The 18426-nt window shown below is 33.4% G+C and overlaps 1 protein-coding gene across 8 annotated transcripts in view; it reads left to right on the forward strand.

Annotated features, from left to right (window-relative positions):
- The window catches only part of TASOR (transcription activation suppressor), a 42582-nt gene that overhangs the window by 13652 nt on the left and 10504 nt on the right, over window positions 1–18426 (forward strand). For 4 of the 8 annotated variants that reach the window (XM_016131585.2, XM_016131581.2, XM_016131587.2 and 1 more), the window contains exons 8-17: window positions 1883–1914; window positions 2599–2704; window positions 3506–3609; window positions 3691–3794; window positions 9321–9393; window positions 9495–9566; window positions 10481–11179; window positions 14294–14700; window positions 15900–16041; window positions 17224–17283. In XM_016131585.2, the coding sequence (XP_015987071.1) occupies window positions 1883–1914; window positions 2599–2704; window positions 3506–3609; window positions 3691–3794; window positions 9321–9393; window positions 9495–9566; window positions 10481–11179; window positions 14294–14700; window positions 15900–16041; window positions 17224–17283 (1799 nt within the window). The remainder of the gene's footprint in view (window positions 1–1882; window positions 1915–2598; window positions 2705–3505; window positions 3610–3690; window positions 3795–9320; window positions 9394–9494; window positions 9567–10480; window positions 11180–14293; window positions 14701–15899; window positions 16042–17223; window positions 17284–18426) is intronic. The other 4 variants (XM_036219814.1, XM_016131586.2, XM_016131582.2 and 1 more) reach the window with 1 other exon arrangement.

Genomic DNA, 18426 nt, shown 5'->3' on the forward strand with positions numbered 1-18426 from the left:
CTGCCTAGTTAGGAACACTTGGTTTTCTTATTTTTTTTTTTCTTTTGAAATTAATTAGCTATATGTGTTCATGGTGACTTAAAAGGTCAATGTGTAAGACAAATACTCAAACTTATGTGGAGATGCAAACTAAAATTTACTTAAACCTCATTGGTTAACCTTTTTTTCTTAATACTGAAGGTCTGCATAGTTGAGTAAATGCAGTTTTTAAAAGTGAAATTTTGTTTACTACCTGCCCTGGAAATGGGGAGCTCCTACTAAAGACGCTCCAGCCTCACCTCAAACCAGTTATATCAAATGTTTATTAAGTAGCTTAGGGATTGGTAATTTTTAAGAGCTTCCAAGTGATTCTGATTACAGAGTACCGTTCCCTATAAGTGCTAATGTAGGGTGACAAATCCAAAGCAGTTTCCCCTTTAGTATTCCCATATAGTTATTCCAGAAAATGTTTTGACAAAATTAAATAAGTACACTTACAGGGATGTAGGTGATATGGTCAAATGTCTATTTATTTTGAGTATCCATATTCAAAGTATGTACGATATCTATTTGGAAATAACTGCTGTTTTTAAAAGCTACATTTCATAAAACTATACATTTTTGAGGTTGATCTCTTTATCAGTTTTCCAGATCAAATCATTTTGTCTTCATTTGTTTGAAATCCAGCACATTTTTTATGTCAGTTGTTAGTCTTGGAAACCAGCCACAGCCACAAGTATGGATTCACATAATGTATGGACAGTTATGTTTTTTCATTTTGTATGTGTGTGGCTCTATATTTATGATCTCATTGATAAATGTTGTATAGTGCCTTTCAGCAGCGATCTTCAAAAGACACTTAGCACTTAATGATTATGAGGTCATGACTCCCAGGAATGATTATCCATTAATTTTCTTTGCTTCCTTTTCAATTCCATCGTTTAAAGCAAGTATTGATTAAACATACTTACTATACTTTGCCACTATGAATGCTCTTGCCTCAGGGTCTCTGCATTTGCTGTTCCCTGTCTTTCCCCATTAGCTGCATAATTTACACCTCTGTTTCCTTTAGATTTCTCCTTAAAGGTGACCTTATCAATGAGACCTATGATTTTTGTTTTTTAATCCCTGTACTCTTATTAGTTTCTTTTTCTTTTTACTCTGTAGAACTTAAAGCCTTCATCACCTGGTTAACTAGATACTTTTTGATTGTTGTCTGTTTGCCTCATGAGATTATATACTCTGTGAAGGCAGGGCTTTGTTCATCCTTGTAATCCAGTTAGCTAGAACATGCTTGGTAAATAATAGGACCTTAGTAAATATTTATTGAATGTTAATGAGTAGATTTAAATAATATATTGAGGCTATTTCTTCAAATCTTACCACCAAAATAATTGGCAGAGACTTTAATGCAGGGGTTCCCAATCCCTGGGACGTGGACTGGTATCTGTCCGTGGCCTATTAGGAACTGTGCCGCACCACAGAGCAGGAGATGAAAGGCAGGTGAGCAAGCGAAGCTTCATCTGTATTTGCAGCCACTCCCCAGCGCTAACATCACAGCCTCAGCTCCACCTCAGGTCATAAGGCAGTAGCTTTTCATAGGGGCTCTGGTACCTGGTTCCAAAAACGTTGGAGACCTCTGCTTTAATGGACTCTATTCTCGCCTGATGAATTTTTTTTGGGAAAAACAGCTCCCTTAAATTGGGGCAAATGTGGTAATTTAAGTCAAGTAAGTAATTCTTTTCTCCAGGTAGACTTGGATTTATTAACTGTTGTAATAAATAATTTTTTCTTCCTACTTGGAGGATTTAATTCTTTTGTATAGTATGCCATTACAAATAGCAGTTAAATTTTATATTGTTAGTAATCAGTAATGTTTGTCTTTTTAAAAATTTATTTTTAGATCTAACAGCTTTAATGCAGATAGAAACACAGGTAAGATTTTTATATTTCCTTTAGTTTTCTAAATTGAAAAAGTAAGTACACATAATAAATTAATAAATTCAGTGCTTTGTTTTGTTTTTATAACGAATGAGAGTCTGCAAGCATGAAAAAGAGGGTGAGGCCATATTATGATGTAGCACCAACATTTGGTCATGCAAAAGCATAGAGTCTTTGAGAAGCTTTTTTTGTTGCGAATAGACCAGAAGAAGGTTTTAGCACTTCGATAAAGGTAAAAAATAAAACAAGGTTCACAACTCAGTCTTTTTAAAGTATTAAGTTCATCAGAGGTTTAGGTTAGGTTTCTCCACAATGAAGAGATTGAATAGAAGATATGAGACATTGAGGGGATTGAGTTTATCAGGTTTAATGTGTAGTCTTCTTTAGGGGAAATAATAGGACAGTAACTGTATAGTCTTAGCTCTTCAGCTTTCTGATATGAAGGTGTTAAGAAAATTTTTTATTCTTTGCAGTTGGAATAATTTTGTAGGGGAAAAGTTATCTTAAGCAAAAATCTTAATATTTGAACTCTACTGTGAATAGAAGTGCCAAGTTTTTTGTTTTATTGTTCAACAAAACCTTGTTTCTAGTTGTTTTTCCCCTTATTTCTAGTAAACACATATTTGTTTCTGAGCTGCCAGGAATTGTCTTTTTTTATTTATTCATTTATTTTTTTAGATAAATTTAACTATACCTTGTGGAAAGGACAGCTTTTAAATAAAGGAAAGCTTTTGTGCTATATTTCTCTGAGGTCAGCCACTCGTGCTTTTTTGCCTATCAAACTGTAAGTATATTACAAGAAAATAGCAATTAATGGTTGCTAATTGTTCAGTTTCTTATTTTGCTTCTTTTCTTAATTATATTTAAGTTTTACTTTGGTCCATAAGAACTTAAATATAAATCTTGGTTAGTTTTTAAAAAGATTGATTCAATTACCTTAGAAATTTAATTGGCAAAATGAGCCCTCTGGTTTTTGTCTTGATTTGAGAATGAGCTAGAAAGTCATACACATTTATGGCATAAAACTTTTTCTGAGTGAATTTAAGTCTATAAAGTGATTTTATAAAGTTTTATCCTGGTTAGGTATAGTTTCTATTTAACAGTTTTAGCATGATAAACTTAAAAGTTATCAGTTCTTTGTTGGAAACAGTTTCGGTATAGTGACTTGTTAAAATTTATAAGCTCTTTTCAATCTTGTGCAACATATTGGAATAAAAAAATCTAAAATAATCTTTTGCTACCACCACAGTAAACATTATGGTTCTTCATAAATGTTTGAAGGTACATTACATACTTGAATTATCTTTAATAAAATGACAGCCTTATATCCTTTGTAGTTAGTAACATTAGCATATAGAATTAGCTTCTGCCTTAAACTTGGAAGGTTGATTATACTGCCAGGCTATCTATTTGCCTCTGTATGTATCGACTTCTCATATCGCATCCTTTTTAGAATAAAGGACGATGTTAATAAATGTGCTTTTTTGTCTTACAGCAAGATATTTTTTGGGGGGTGGTGATAAAGAGATAATATTGCCAGAGTTAATACAGGTAAGGCAAATAAGCTTTTTCAATTTTCTTTCAGTCCTGAGAAGTTAGATGTTGAAACAGTTATGAGTATTGATCATCTGAAACAGAAAATTCCTCTAGCACTCTTTTACAAGGAAGCATACTTAGGTCCAAATGAAGGTAAAGCCATTTAATTTTACTCAAATATGTAAGAAGCAGACTTGAATTTGAATATTTACTATGTATGTTTTCTTATGTCAGTTTTGAAGAATGGAATGTATTGGAGCCTTTATGAAGTTGTAGAAAAGACAAGAATCGGAAGTAACATGGAAAATTTATTGCAAAAACTAGAGAAAGAAAAACTTGTGAGTTAAATTTAAAATGTTCTTCATTTCTTTTGGAAACATACATGTTAATAAGTGATCATACTAATATTTTAGTTCACTTTTGCTTCTGAAAGTACCGCAAGGTCTTTGTCTTTGTTGTTCCCATTTAGTTAACAGTATTTTACAATGGCCTTTGGTATTGTTTTTACCCACGACACTTATACATTCTACAAAGACCAGTTTTCCCATGAAGTATCTTTATTGTATTTTGTAATTGTGACTGTGATAGTCAAAACATATTTATTGACTAATATTTTTATGAAGGATATATAGTTTAGTAAAGAATGAGACAAAAAGATTGTTCTCGACTATATAGAGTGATAAATGGAGTTAGAAAGACATGGTTTATTTTAGTAGATACAGTTCCAAATATGAAGATTCAAAAGAATGTGCTTTGCGAGGTTAAGAAATAAAAGAACAATATAATACAGGGGCCCCCAACACCCGGGCCACAGACCAGTACTGGTCTGTTACCTCTTTGGAACTGAGCAGCACAGCAGGAGGTGAACAGCGGGCAAACAAGCGAAGCTTTATATGTATTTGCAGCCACTCCCCAGCGCTAACATCACCACCTCAGTTTTACCTCAGATCATCAGGCATTAGATTCTTATAGGAGCACCGGTCCCTGGTGCCAAATAGGTTGGGGACCATTGCTATACTAGTTGGGGTAAAGTGGTAGAACATGAGGTGAACAAAGTGTGTAGGAGGCTATGTCCTGCAATATCATGCAGGTAGTGTTCAAATGTTCAGAACTTTGGACTTAATCCTAAGAACAGTGGTTTTTAAAGGGAAGTGGGATGTGGTTTTGATTGTGTGACATGAACAGATATGTGTTTTGTTTACTCTGATTACTCTATAGAGAATGAATTGAAGGGGTGAGAGAAATGAGATAGAAAACTATTAGAGGGTGATGATGTGTTGGATAAGAAAAGTAAGAATGATGGTATAAGAGATTGATTTAAGAAATACTTATTAGGTTGTATCTTGTTTAATAGATATTGAGTAATTGAATTTAGGTAGAGATTAGGTCAGGTATCAGATTGTGACTGGTTCAGAAATGAATGGAAAATTAATTCAGGGTGCTGTTACATACAGTTTAGCTGAAAGAGAGGAGGTGATTGCAGAGAAGAATGGCTGATGTTTCAGTTTGAGGCCAAAGGCGGGGTCAATAAAAGATTTCTCAGCTCAAAGGCAGGCAGAAACAAGGAATTTCTTCTTACTCTAGCACTTTCAACTAATTACATGAGACTCATCCACATTGGGGACAGCAATCTGCTTTACCTAGTCTGTCCATTTATATGTTAAACATCCAAAAATACCCAAAGTAAAGTTTGACTAAATATTAGACACCTTGTGGCCCAGTCGACACATAAAGTAACCATCACATTTAGTATTTATCTCATAAACTTAATAAGAGGAATTTCTCTTTTTCCAGTAGTAAACTATCCCTGTGTAAATAAATGCACAGTTAGGTCTGTAAATGTTTTGTTTAAGAGTTTTATCTGTAATGCTGAGTGATACTGACCTGTAATTTTTCTTTCTCGTATTGACCTGGTCTAGTTTTGTATCAGGGTTATACTAGTTTCCCAGAATTGAGTTAGGTAGTCTTTCCTTATTTCACAGTGGTTGGATGTATATATGATTAGAATAATCTATTTTTTTGGATGTTGGGTAGCACTTAACTGCAGAATTGCATTATCTTTTGTTTATGAATGATTTTAAAATACTCAGTTTCTTATAGTCGGGTAGACCCACTTGGATATATTATAGTTTTGTTTTTGAGAAACTTGTTCATTTCTTCTCTTTTTTAATTTATTGGGATAGAATTTTATAGTCTTAGTAGCTGCGATGAGCATTTTTAGATGATGATATTTTCATTATGCTTTCTCATTAATTGGCCTCTTTCACCAGAGGTTTGTCTATTTTATTAGTCTGAAGAACCAAATTTTGGTTTCAACCCTCTGTTATGTATTTGTTTTGCTATGTTATTAATGTCAGCTGTTAGTTTTATTAACTTGTACTTTCAGGAGGTTTATTTAGTTATTTCTGACTAAGCTGGAAAGATGGTCAGTGAATTTTGAGTTCCAAGTATTGCTTTAGTTGCATTCCACATGTTTTATTACATAATATTTTCATTATCTTTCACTTCTATATATTTTTTTAGTTTCTTCTATTTTTTTGTTTTGACACATGATTTAGAGGTATGTTTTTAAATTTCCAAATTAGGAAACTTATTTCCTTTTGTTTTTTCTAATTTAATTCCATTTTAATCAGAATAGGTAGTGATTATTTGAAATTTATTGAGACTTGATTTAAAACCTACTTTGTTGTCATGACGTTTTTGTCCATACCTTTGTACTTGAGAAAAATGCATATTCTTTCATTATTGGAAGCTTGGATACACAATTCTGGGTTGACTGCTGTTTTCTCTTAGCACTTTGATTATACTGCAGTCTCTTCTGGCTTCTGTTTTTGTTGAGAGGTCAGCTCTTAGTCTGTTGTTATTCCTTTGTAGATCCTCTTATTTTTTCCTGGTTGCTTTTTAAACTTTTATCTTTGGTGTTTTATAGTTACATTAAATATATCTGGGTGCAAATTTTTTATTTAGCCTGGTACATATTCTTTTATATCTGTGGATTTATATCTTTATTTTAGGAATATTAGTCATCTCACTGAATATTAGTCATTATACTTCTTCATTTCTTTAGACTATCTTCTAGGACTGAACTATGTCGGACATTTTTATGCTATTTATATCTGCTATCTTCTCTGTTTTCTCCTACTTGTTTCTCTGTGCTGCATTCTGAATAACTTCATCATAGCTCTTTTCTAGTTTACCAATTCTCTTTAGCTCTGTCTGTCTAATTTGCTGCTTAATCCATTGAGTTGCTAATTTTACAGAGAATATTTTTGACTTCTAAAAGTTTTATTTCATTCCTTTTGAGATCTGCTTTGTTGTTTTTTAAAACAGATTCTTGTTAATTCTTTTAGAAATACTGAGTACCTATTATGTGTCAGGCACTGTTCTAGGAGGTGGAGATTATATTTGGTTTTTTCTTTCTATTTTATTGAAATAAGATTCACCATTTTAGCCATTTTACAGTGTACAATTCAGTGATTTTTAATAGATTCACAATATTGTACAGCCATTACCACTATCTAATTCCAGAGTATTTTCATCACCCCAGAAGAAACCTCATACTCATCCATTAATCTTTTATTTTGCATTCTTCCCTCTAGTGCCTAGCAACCACTAATGTACTTCTGTTTTTATGAAGCTGTCTATTCTGGACATCTTATATAAGTGGAATCATACATTTATGAGGCCTTTAGTTCTGGCTGCTTTTATTTAGCATAATAGTTTGAAGGGTCATCCATGTTGTAGCATGTATCAGTACTTTATTCCTTTTTATGGCTGAATAATATTTTATTGTCTTGGATAATGCCACATTTGTCCGTTTATCAGTCGTTTCCACTTTTTGGCTGGAATATTGCTGCTGCGAACATTTATATACCAATTTTTGTGTGAACATGTTTTCAGTTATGCCAATTATTTTATTTCTTTAAACATTTCATACCTGTTTTATATATTACATCTGATCATTTCAGTTTGAAGCCTTTAGGTGTTTGAATCAGTTGTTTCAGCTGAATCTCACTTAGGGTTGTTTATTTCCTCCTAAACTTGATCATTTAAGATTGTGAACTTAATACTTTTTATTTTTAATGCATTTTTGTACCACATTACTTTTCTTTAATGTTATTGAAAACTCAAAATAGTGGAAACAAGTAGTAAAATCAATAACTAGGTTAATTACTATTGTCTGTGGGGAAAGGAAATAGTAAGGTATAATAAATAGAGGCAGCAGGACCATGGAGTTCACAGGTGTTTCCTTTTCTAGAGGGCCAAAACTGTTTCTTTGCTCTAAAGCCACAGGTGTTATTACTAAGGCATCTGTCTGCCTGAGTGTTGTTTCTGGATGTGATTCCTTTAAAATTGAGGCCCCTTTGAGGACAGGGGATTTTATAAAGACCACTAAGCCAGTGAAATTTTGCAGACCTGGTATTTGGAGTGGGTGAGAAGTTAAAATCTAATTGTTTTTCAGTGACCACAAAACATGAAAACCTTATTTGAGCTTTCCAACTTTCTATTCTGACAACCAGGAGTTGAGCAAAATGTTAAAAGGGATATGATATAAAACATTTTGGATAAAAATGCCTGAGTCTGAAATAAAAATTTTCAGGTACATCATTCACCTTGCTTTAGAATGTTCAAACAATGGTGTTATTAAATGTAAATTGCTAATATATTTTTTGGCCCTTAAATTATGAGTTCTTACACAGACTTTATTTACTGGAATTGTTTAATACGAATTTAGATAGCACAAGTTTTCTTTCAGAACCCAGATAACCTTTTGTGTTCACCTCCCATGCTTGGTTCTTCCTTTTTTTACACTTTCTTTAATTCAAAAGAAAAAAAGAGAAAAAAAATAGTATGAACTATTGCAGTAACTCCTGAACTGAGTCTGAATTCCTCACATTCCATTGTTTTCTCCGCCCTCCTCCCCAGAGTTGTCAATATTTTTTGTTTGTTTTTTAGGGAAACATTCCAGTTTAAAAAGGTATACTCTCCAGGGCATTTCTGGCTAACCTGGCATTCTTGTCTTTTTATAATCTAGCTTAGAATCTTTCTTTCTAGACATGTCTTATACATTTGTCCTAGTCTGTGCTCACCCTTTTGCCAGTACTCTGATGCCTGCAAATTGTCTGTAATGTTAAAACTGCCTTTGCTCTATTGAAATATTGTTCCCACAGTCTCAGGCACTTCTGAGGCAAAATTCACCTCCAGTACACTTTCATTGTCTTTTCTGACCATAAAGCAACTGTGTTTTTTCCCTTCATATTGCTTTGTCTTTTTGAGAATTTTTCTATCTTATTTAATTATTGATACTTGTTGTGTTACTCTGTCTACCCGATTGTAAACTTTCGAGATCAAGGATCTTCTGTTGCTTGTCTTTGAAGTTATCTCTGGGCAAAGCAAATTAACTTCATGTGAAAGATGTTCCTAATATATATAAAGAATTAGATTATAGCAACACATTACATTGAGATTAGCCTAAACTCTTAAAGGTAGCATTTGCGTCTTACTTGTCTTATATTTTCAACATCCAGCCTTCACCATTAACATGTCTTTTGAATTGCTGAAGAAAATATCAAAAGTCTTTAGTTTGATCTTATATTTTAGCTTTCAGGAAAAATAAAAAAGCTAGTTTCACAATTAGGGGGGTTTTCTCTTTAAAGTTATGAAAACTAAGGAAATTTTTGTTTGATTAGATTTCTGTTAGAGATTTGGAAAGAGTTTTTAATTAATTCAGCAACGATATTTTTCCTAAAGATGATCAAGATCTTTTTGTTTTCTTTGTAATTAGTAGAAACAGCTGTGTCTTTCTACCTTCCAGTCAGTAATAATGAAGCAGATTCAACTTTTTCCCTGTTCCAAAAATTCAGGTTCTTGTTAAACCTTTGGAAGACCGAGGATATCTTTTTCTTCTCTCTCCTTATCAAATGGTTTCTCCATATGGTAGGTAATCTCTTTAATTTTTATAATTCTTTTTGAATTTTTCAATTTAAATACATTGTTAATGAATTTGGCTTGTTTTGTTTTTTGTGTTTTTTTTTTAGAACACCAAACTGCCAAGTCTCGAGTTCTACACGCTTTGTTTCTGTTTCAAGAACCTAGAGGCATAGTTACTTGTAAGTTCTTGAATATCTAAATCCAGTTACTTGTAGATAACTACATTTTGTTGAAAATTTCCAAATAATTGGCGGAGCATTTTGTCTTTTACCATGTTCTGGGAATAATGGGAGGTATTAAGAGGTATTAGCTTGAATTACCTGGCTTAATTTTTTTTTTCCCCATTCTGAAAATTATTTGGGTTTTAATCTGTTTTCACTACATAAATGTTGATCGTAATCGTTACAGTACTACAGCTTCATTTTCTAGTTTTTATATTATGATTACTTTTTAGCTTAGTTAATTTTTACATTCAAATTTTAGCAACTACAAAAGTATCATATGCTAGGGTTAAATATTAGGCCATTCAAAATTAATAAGATATTTTCACACTGATGTTAGAGAAAATTTGCTATTCAACTAAGTTTAATGTGCTATTAAGGTAAAGTCCTCACTAATGGATTTCGCTGTTAAAAGATTAAGAATGAGATTCTCAATTGTAGCCACTCATTGCCAGCATATCTCCTTATGGAGTTCATGTGAAGTTAAAGTTAAGTTTTAACAGGAAAGAGTGACATTGCTATCATTTGCAGGACTGTTTTGCTACAGGCCTTCGTTTTTGCCCTGATTCTTTATTTCTCCTTATATTATGTATGGGTTGTTTTTCCCTTTAAAAATATATGTTCTGCAATCTCTTTCGTTTTAGTTTCTTATTGGCTTATTTTAGGCCCCTGGACTTAGAAACATGCTATTCATATATTTCATACTTCATAGTATATGAATATGTTATGCATATATTACATACTTGTATTAGGGTACATACTAGTTTCGTTCACCATTAATGTATGAATGTTGTTTTATTTCTTTGACAATAGATCTGTATTTGAGTAATTTATTGATTGCTAACATGGTTTACTTTTTTGTTTGTTTACAGCACAAAAAGGTTCAACCAATGCAACACCACAGGAGAGACATGAGAGCATGCCAGATGTATTAAAAATAACTCAATTTTTACAATTTGCTTTGATTCAGTGTCGAAGGGAATTCAAAAACATAAATCCTATAAATTTTCATTCTGTTGTTGAAAAGTATGTAAGTGCATTTTTTAAGCGAGGTTTTGGTTCAGGTAAACGAGAGTTTATTATGTTTCCGTATGATTCGCGATTAGATGATAAAAAATTCTTATACCCAGCTCCAAAAAATAAATCCCATATTGATGATTGTTTGCATACCTATATTTTTCGGCCTGAGATGTATCAGTTATCTATTTGTAAATTAAAAGAGCTATTTGAAGACAATAGAAAACTTCACCAGTTCAGTCAACATTCAGATTATGAAGGCCAAGAAGAAATGAACGGTACAAAAAAGAAATTTGGAAAACGAAATAACTCAAGGGATGAGACTGTTAAACCTGGAAAGCAGAAGTCATCTCACTCTTTGGATTATGATAAGGATAGAGTCAAAGAACTGATTAATTTAATTCAGTGTAGGAAAAAAAATGTGGGAGGGGACTCAGACACAGAAGATACAAGAAACAAAACTGTCTTAAAGAGGAAGCTTGAGGATCTACCTGAAAATATGAGAAAGCTCGTCAAAACCAGTAATTTATCTGAAAATTGCCATCTGTATGAAGGTAAAATATTAGATTTCTCTTATGTAGTATAAAAACATCAACCAAAAATACATTAAAGTTGTTCTGTCCTTCTAGTACAGAGGTGTGTAAATTACAACCTAAAAGCCAGTGCAGCCTGTTTTTGTAGAGAAAGTTATATTGGAATACAGGCGTGCCTATTCACATATGGCTAGCTGCCTTCACATTATAATGGCAGAGTTGGGGCAGAGACTCTAAGGCCCATGAAGCCTAAAATATTTATTCTCTGGTCCTTTACAGAAACTATTTGCCAACTCTTCCTAGCACATCAGGTTTCTGAATTGTGTAGCTTAGGCTAATGTGAGAAAATAAAGCATGCCCAGCTTTTACCTTGTGATTTCGACCCCCTATCCTTTTATATTACTTTTATTTTATAATTGGAAAAGTACAACATAGAATATTGAGTTTTTTTCTTAAGGATGTTGCTTGATGAAAGGAACCTTCTGAGCTTTAAAATTAAATTTCTTAGATACATGCACATATTTTTTCCACCCCAGAATTCCAGTAATATATTTGGCTTTTTTTCCCCTATTTTTATTTGCTTTTTTGTTTTAGTTGATAGAAAAAGAAATGGGTAGTAATCTCTCTAATTTTTCATTTAAAAATTAAATATGTTTCTTAATGTTGCAAGTAATTTAAAACAGTTTTTCATTAGATTTTTAAGGTCTCCACACTGCTATTCCATAAGCATGAAATATGTTCCTTTGTATCTAGGGACCTTTGATGGAACAATCTACATTATGTGCTGCTTTTACAGTTCTTATTTATTATGGCAGATCTTCAATAACATGTGACTAGTGGCTGCCATATTGGATAGTACAGGAAGTTTAACTAAAATGAAATAAAAGTGTATTTCTTATCTTATACCAGCTATAGCACTGTATTGGACAGCAGAGATAGTGTTTGCATCAGAGCAGAAAGTATTATTTGACATTGCTGTTCTTTTCAATAATTTTCAGAGTTTTTTTCTTTACCTTTTCTTTTCAGTATTTTCATCCCTGTCTGTGTTCTTATCTATGATGGCCTCCTGTCTTCTCTCAGTTATTTTAATATCATGTTCTTCTCAATATTGCTTTGGTAATTTGCTACAAATCTCAGCTTCTGAATTCACCTTTTAAGTCTTTGTTATAGATTGGCCACATCCAGCCTTTGTAGCCATGTTTCCCACTCTTCCTTAACACTGCTCCTTAGTTAAGGCTCATCTCTCTTTAAGAATGTCATGAATTGTCCTTTTACTTCTCTCTTTTTTCTTGAAGCATCTCTAATTTCCCTCAAACCTCTTATCTCTGCAGTTCAGAACCCTTCTTAGCTTTCTGGCTGTTATGCCCCTTGATGGTTTTCATTTCCTTTAGCTTATGCTGGATTTCTGCTCTGTGCTGAACCTGTTGACACTTTCTGATCCATACAGTTTTATACTGCTGACATGTGTCTTGAAAGTTAAGTACTTACTATGTGCTAGAGGCTTTAGATACATGGACTCATTTAGTTCATGAGTGCTAGACATAATTATCCTTAATTTACAGATGAGAAAATCATCTCAGAGAAGTTAAATAACTTTATCTAAAGATATGTAGTTTACTAATCAATGATTGAACTCAGTTCTGACTGATACAAAGCATTGTTCCTAAACTCAACTGTATTTCCTAGCACTAAGCACATAATAGCCAAGACACTTAAATTTTGATGCTGTTGTATCTGATAATTGACTAATATTGTACATGCGAAAAAAATATTTGGGGGTGAAAAGCAGGCTTTATTCATAGTTAAAATGATGGGAAATCCATGCAAATTGTAATAGACCAAAGGAAAAATGGGGTAGGGGAGAAGGGGCCAATAGATTAAACTAGAGCTAGTAATGATCAGACTTGGATTTCTAGATGTTCCTCACTTGCATTTCTTTCTAGTCATTTTGTACACTTTATTTCTGATTTCTAAATGTAGGGATTTAAAGGTCGGGTTCTAATTTCTAAAATACTTTGATCTTGATTTGGTGGTGAAGCCACTTATTTTATAAGAGGTAACCTCCTATCCTCCCTACCCCATTTAGCATCAGTTTTTTTGAGATGTGGTTTATATACAGTGTACCCATTTTAAGTTCACTGTTTGATGAGTTTTGATAGCTATGTTACCACCACTCCAAAATTAGAACATTTTTTTACCCCCCAAAATTGCCTTGTGCTCCTTTGTAATCTCACCCCACTACTACTTTGTGTTCTGTCTCCATAGATTAGTTTTGCCTGCTGTGTAATTACATATAATTAGAATCGTATAGAATATACAATATTGTTTGATTTGTTTTTTTTTGCTGTGGTACATTATACCCTACCTGACATCTACTCATGTCTTACCCTCTTTCAGCATTAGAGCACATGACTTTCTGAATGTGTATTCAGTCTGTAAGTTTTTAAATATATTATTGTGCAGATTACCCAGATTTATACCTGCTTGAAGCCATGTCCTAACATGTTTTTTCTCATAGTGCTTTCTGCTCTTAATGCAAGTTTAATGTATGTTTATTCAGGATGATTTCATAACTCTAAAATCCAGGCTTTGTTATGAATGTAAGTAATCCAGTCATTTTGAGATAAGGCTGAGATGATAAGAATGTGAGCCTTTATCTTAAGGACAAATTGTAATAAGTATAAAGGAGATAGAAATCAAATTAAGTCATGGGTTTCTTTTTCCTTTTTAGTAGATTTTAATGTAATCTGCATACCCTTCTAACGTTTTGCAAAATAGCAAGTGCAGATATTTTATCTGTTGACAAGCACCTGGTTGACTTTGGGATTTTGGTGGTAGATTTTAAGGTAACTACAGTACAGTTAGTATATATATTATCAACTTGATGTTTGTGCTCATTTCTCCTTTAATAGATTTTTCAAGTTATGTAAATCTTTAACAGGAATTTTGATCTTTGTGCAAAATTTTAGAACCAGTCATATTTGTAAAGTAAGGGATGGATGTACTTGTAAAGTCCAAGTCAGTGGTTTCATTGAATTTCTGCCCATAAATGTCTTAGGTATGTTATATTTATTTAGTTATTCAATGCTGGCCTTCCAAACTTAGAGATGACTTTGATTTCTCTTTTTTCTTTAGAGTCTTCACAACCTCTTGTCTCACTTGGGCATGATGCCGACTCAAGACAGCAGCAGCAGGATACCTCTAACTCTGGCGTTGCTGACATCCATAGGCTATTTAATTGGCTATCCGAAACACTAGCAAATGCACGCCATTCTGATGCATCCCTGACAGACACAGTCAACAAAGCCTTAGGGTTGACCACTGATGATGCCTATGAAGAGTTGAGGCAAAAGCATGAATATGAGTTGAATTCAAACCCAGATAAGAAAGAATATGAGCAGCCTACTTGTGCAAAAATTGAAAATGCACATTGTAAGGGTACTCAGAGCCCATTGCTAGAAGCTGATAAATCATCTTTAAAGTATCCTGTTGCTGTTTCTACCAGAGAAGTAGGCACTGACCATAAACTACATTTGAAAGAAGTAAGCATATGTCTTTTGATTATCTTGTTTGCATTTGTGAATGTGTGGGTGAAAGAGAGGATGTGGGTGTGGTTTAGTGAGTTTTTTCTCCCTTTGAAAAAGAAATAACACATTTCAATAAAAGTATCTGTCTAGGATAGTATTTCTAAGTTATTCTTTGTTACAGAGAGATAAGTAAAGAAGTAGTTTTCCTTCCTGCTATAGGCTTATATACTAAGATGTACCTGTTGTGATAAAGTTAAGGCTGTTCAAGAAATGGCTATTGGGAGTTAATTCCATATTATTTCATAATAAAATCAAATTTCGAAAACATTGACTTTCTGCTGGCAGTACCAGAACCCAAAGGTGAAGCAGGTGAGGTGACTAAAGTCAGTGCACCAATGTTATAAGGTTAGGTACCTTGTATTTCATATGGGAATAAGGATTGAAAAATGTGTGGCTTTTAGGCTTACCTCTGAAATGACACTCAGCCTTGATGGACAGGGAATCCCGTTTATTTATGATATATGCTTAAGAGTACTGATCTCTGGCTGAGAAGTAGCCTTCATCTTCCCCCTAGAAGTGGCTGCATCACTTAGAAACAATAGCAGGATGGTACCATATTCCTTAGGGCTTATTTCTAATTTATCTTTCCTTGATTTTCTCTAACCTGCCTTTGAATAAAAGCCATATGCATGTCTCCAGGCTTTGTCCATGTAATTTTGGGATATTTATTTTAATGGGAGGAGGATAGTATGAGGCTCACTTGGGGAGGTACGTAAAGTAGGCAGTGAGAAACTCATCTATGTTGTTAATATTTCCTAACATATTTAATCATAGACCAAACCCAGCCCACTTCCTTTTTTAATAACTAAAGTTTTATTGGAACACAGCCATGCCCATATGTTTAGGTATTGTCTGTGGCTGCTTTTGCACTACAGTGGCAGAGCTGAGTGACTATCTGAGTATACATATGGCTCACAAAGTCTATTTAGCACTTTACCGAAAAGGTTTACCAATCTCTGCTCCAAATCAGCATCACATGTTTTGAAGGAAAAATTATGTTTTAATTTGAGGCTAGAGTATTGTCATTTTTTTATGTTGATTTGATTGTAATATTTAGATTTAAACTTGTGAATTCGCTTTGAAAAAGTAGTTGTTTATTCTTGACGTTAAAATTAATTGAAAAGAAAGCTATTGAATATGTCTCTGATTTTTAGGATCCAAATTTAATTAGCATGAATAATTTTGAAGATTGCAGTTTGTGTCCCACTGTTCCCATTGAACATGGATTCCATAGACCATCTAAATCAAGTAATGTTGAAGAGACTGAAATACATTGGAAACTGATTCCAATTACAGGTAAGAACAAGTGTACCGGGAATTAGGTTTGCTTGGTTTTACTTAGGGTTTCCTCTTTTCTAGATTCTACTCGTGGGGCATTAGGTACATTATCTTACTTGGCTATGATATCTTCAGTGTCTTATTTCGAGCAATGTAATGTTCATCACTGAGTGTTGCTGTCCTTGGTCAGCATCAGCAAATATCTGCAAAAAAAAGCGTATTTAAAAATAAGGATTTAAAACATACTTATCTCCCTGTGGAGTTTAGCATGCAAATTTCCAAATGAAAGTTGTCAGAAATTGAGTTTCTAATAAGTTGAGATAGCTACAGAGATGAAATGATGGCCAATAAATAACTATCTTCTCAAATTGTTAAAGTAAGTTTCACTATAATAAGTTATCTAAGTGGTAATGTTGTTCATCTATTTGAAAGAAATTTGATTTTTTAATATAGGATTATCTTATAGAAATTGGATCATTGTAGAGAATCTCCTAAAATGATTGAATACAGATATCTTAGAAAGCTTATTGAACTTGGGGTAAGAATAGTTTAGCAACTGTTGAAAGATGATTTTGCAGCGTTCTTAATTTCTCCATGCAAACACATATACACATACATATATACATACTCTTAATATTCCAAGTTCTTGTTCATCTTTGTTAGTTAAGGATTTTTGAAATATTTCCAGGGCACATCTTTTCCATTTCTAGACTTCTGTATAACCTTTACAAAGAAAAAAAAATTTTTTTTGCTAAAGAAGACTGGCTTGTCATCTAGAAACTACTTTGACCTCCAAGGACTCTGAGGAGAATTTCTAAAACTTTGATGAATTTCCAGGACTTCATCACCATTCTCTACTTAGTACCTTACCAGAGAGGGCAAGAGGTCTAAATGTGATTGTAGGGAGACAACTGTTTCTCACTTAGGAGCTGGAGATGTCAGCTTGAATGGGAGAAGCAGAAAAAATAACTAGCAATTTCTCATTTAGTTACCTTCATAGTTGATGTTCAGAGCCATTTGAAGAAAGAACTTCTAGGTGGAAAGGGAAGCAACTTCCCATTTCTGAATGACCCTTCAGGATTATTTTAGACAAAAGAAGAAATATTGGATGTGTTAGCATTTGGGGTTTTCTGAAAGGTGCTTAATATAGGTATCAGTATCTGACGAGAGTCTACAAATCTAATGGATGCTTTCCCTCAGGAGGGAATGCAAGAAGCCCAGAAGACCAGCTGGGGAAACATGGTGAGAAACAAACACCAGGTGAGAAGGCTCGCTTTGCTTTTCCTCCCAATGTGCCCTTCTTCAGAATTGCTACTTGCATTTCTGGTCTTCCATCAATAGGGCATCAATTTAAGTTCTGTTAATTACAGAAGATTTGGACAGTATATTTAAATCATAAACCGATTTGTATCAAATATTCTTAAACAAAGAATGTTCAAAGCAGGCACTGCATATTCATAGAGATTAAGTTTTCTTCACCTACAGTCAATTCTGTTAAATATGATGACTTGGGAAGACTGGAATATTTTTCTTAATCCATTTCTGCAGGATATTCTCTGAGAAGCAGTGTTCAGGTTTCTTTTAAACTTAAAAAGTAGGAGGTGAGGCCATTTATCTTTTAGGTACATTATTCCTAATCTTGAATTTGTTTACCCAGTTCTTCTAATTGTAAAGCTAATTTCTGCAGATAATTTAAATCAGAGATTAGGAAACTTTCAGATTCCAGAAACATTTACAAATAGTAAAGATTAGGTAGTTGCAGTTGGTGCCTAAAAGTGATTCTTGACTGAGCTCAGTCAATTCAACATCCCTACATGGTCATAGGCATTGTTTTTCTTGCTTATAGTTTAGTGGTGGGCCCTTTTTATATGTTTCCATTTTGTTGATCTTGCTCTTTCAGAAATCTTAAGTGTTTTTGGCGGGGAGAGTGGTTTGGAGAGAAAGCTAAATGACCTTTTAGTTTTAGTTGGTCTTCATGATTATTCTTTTTGGGGAATTAAAAAAAAAAAACTTTTAGTTGAAGATTTTCTTGAATAAAACTATTACAACTCCTAGGAAAGGATAATTAAAAAAAAAAAACAGGAACAAATAGTTATATGACATACAGAAAAGTGCTCAGATCTTTAATATATAGCTTGATGAATTTTTATTTTCTCTCTCTCTCTCTCTCTCTCTCTCTCTCTCAGTGTGACACCACCCAAATCAATATGTAGAACACTTCCAGCACCTGAGGTTTTCTTATGCATCTTCCCAGTTATTACTCTCCCCGTCCACAGTAGTAATTATTAAATCTGACTTCTTTCACTATAGATTAGTGTTACCTGTTCTTGAATTAAAGCTAAATGGAACCTACATATGTCCTCTTTTGTTTTTGGCTCTTTCAACATTAATGTCTGAGATTCA

The sequence above is a fragment of the Rousettus aegyptiacus genome, unplaced genomic scaffold (assembly GCF_014176215.1).
Source record: "Rousettus aegyptiacus isolate mRouAeg1 unplaced genomic scaffold, mRouAeg1.p scaffold_m13_p_4, whole genome shotgun sequence".
In the NCBI taxonomy this organism is placed as follows: Eukaryota; Metazoa; Chordata; class Mammalia; order Chiroptera; family Pteropodidae; genus Rousettus; species Rousettus aegyptiacus.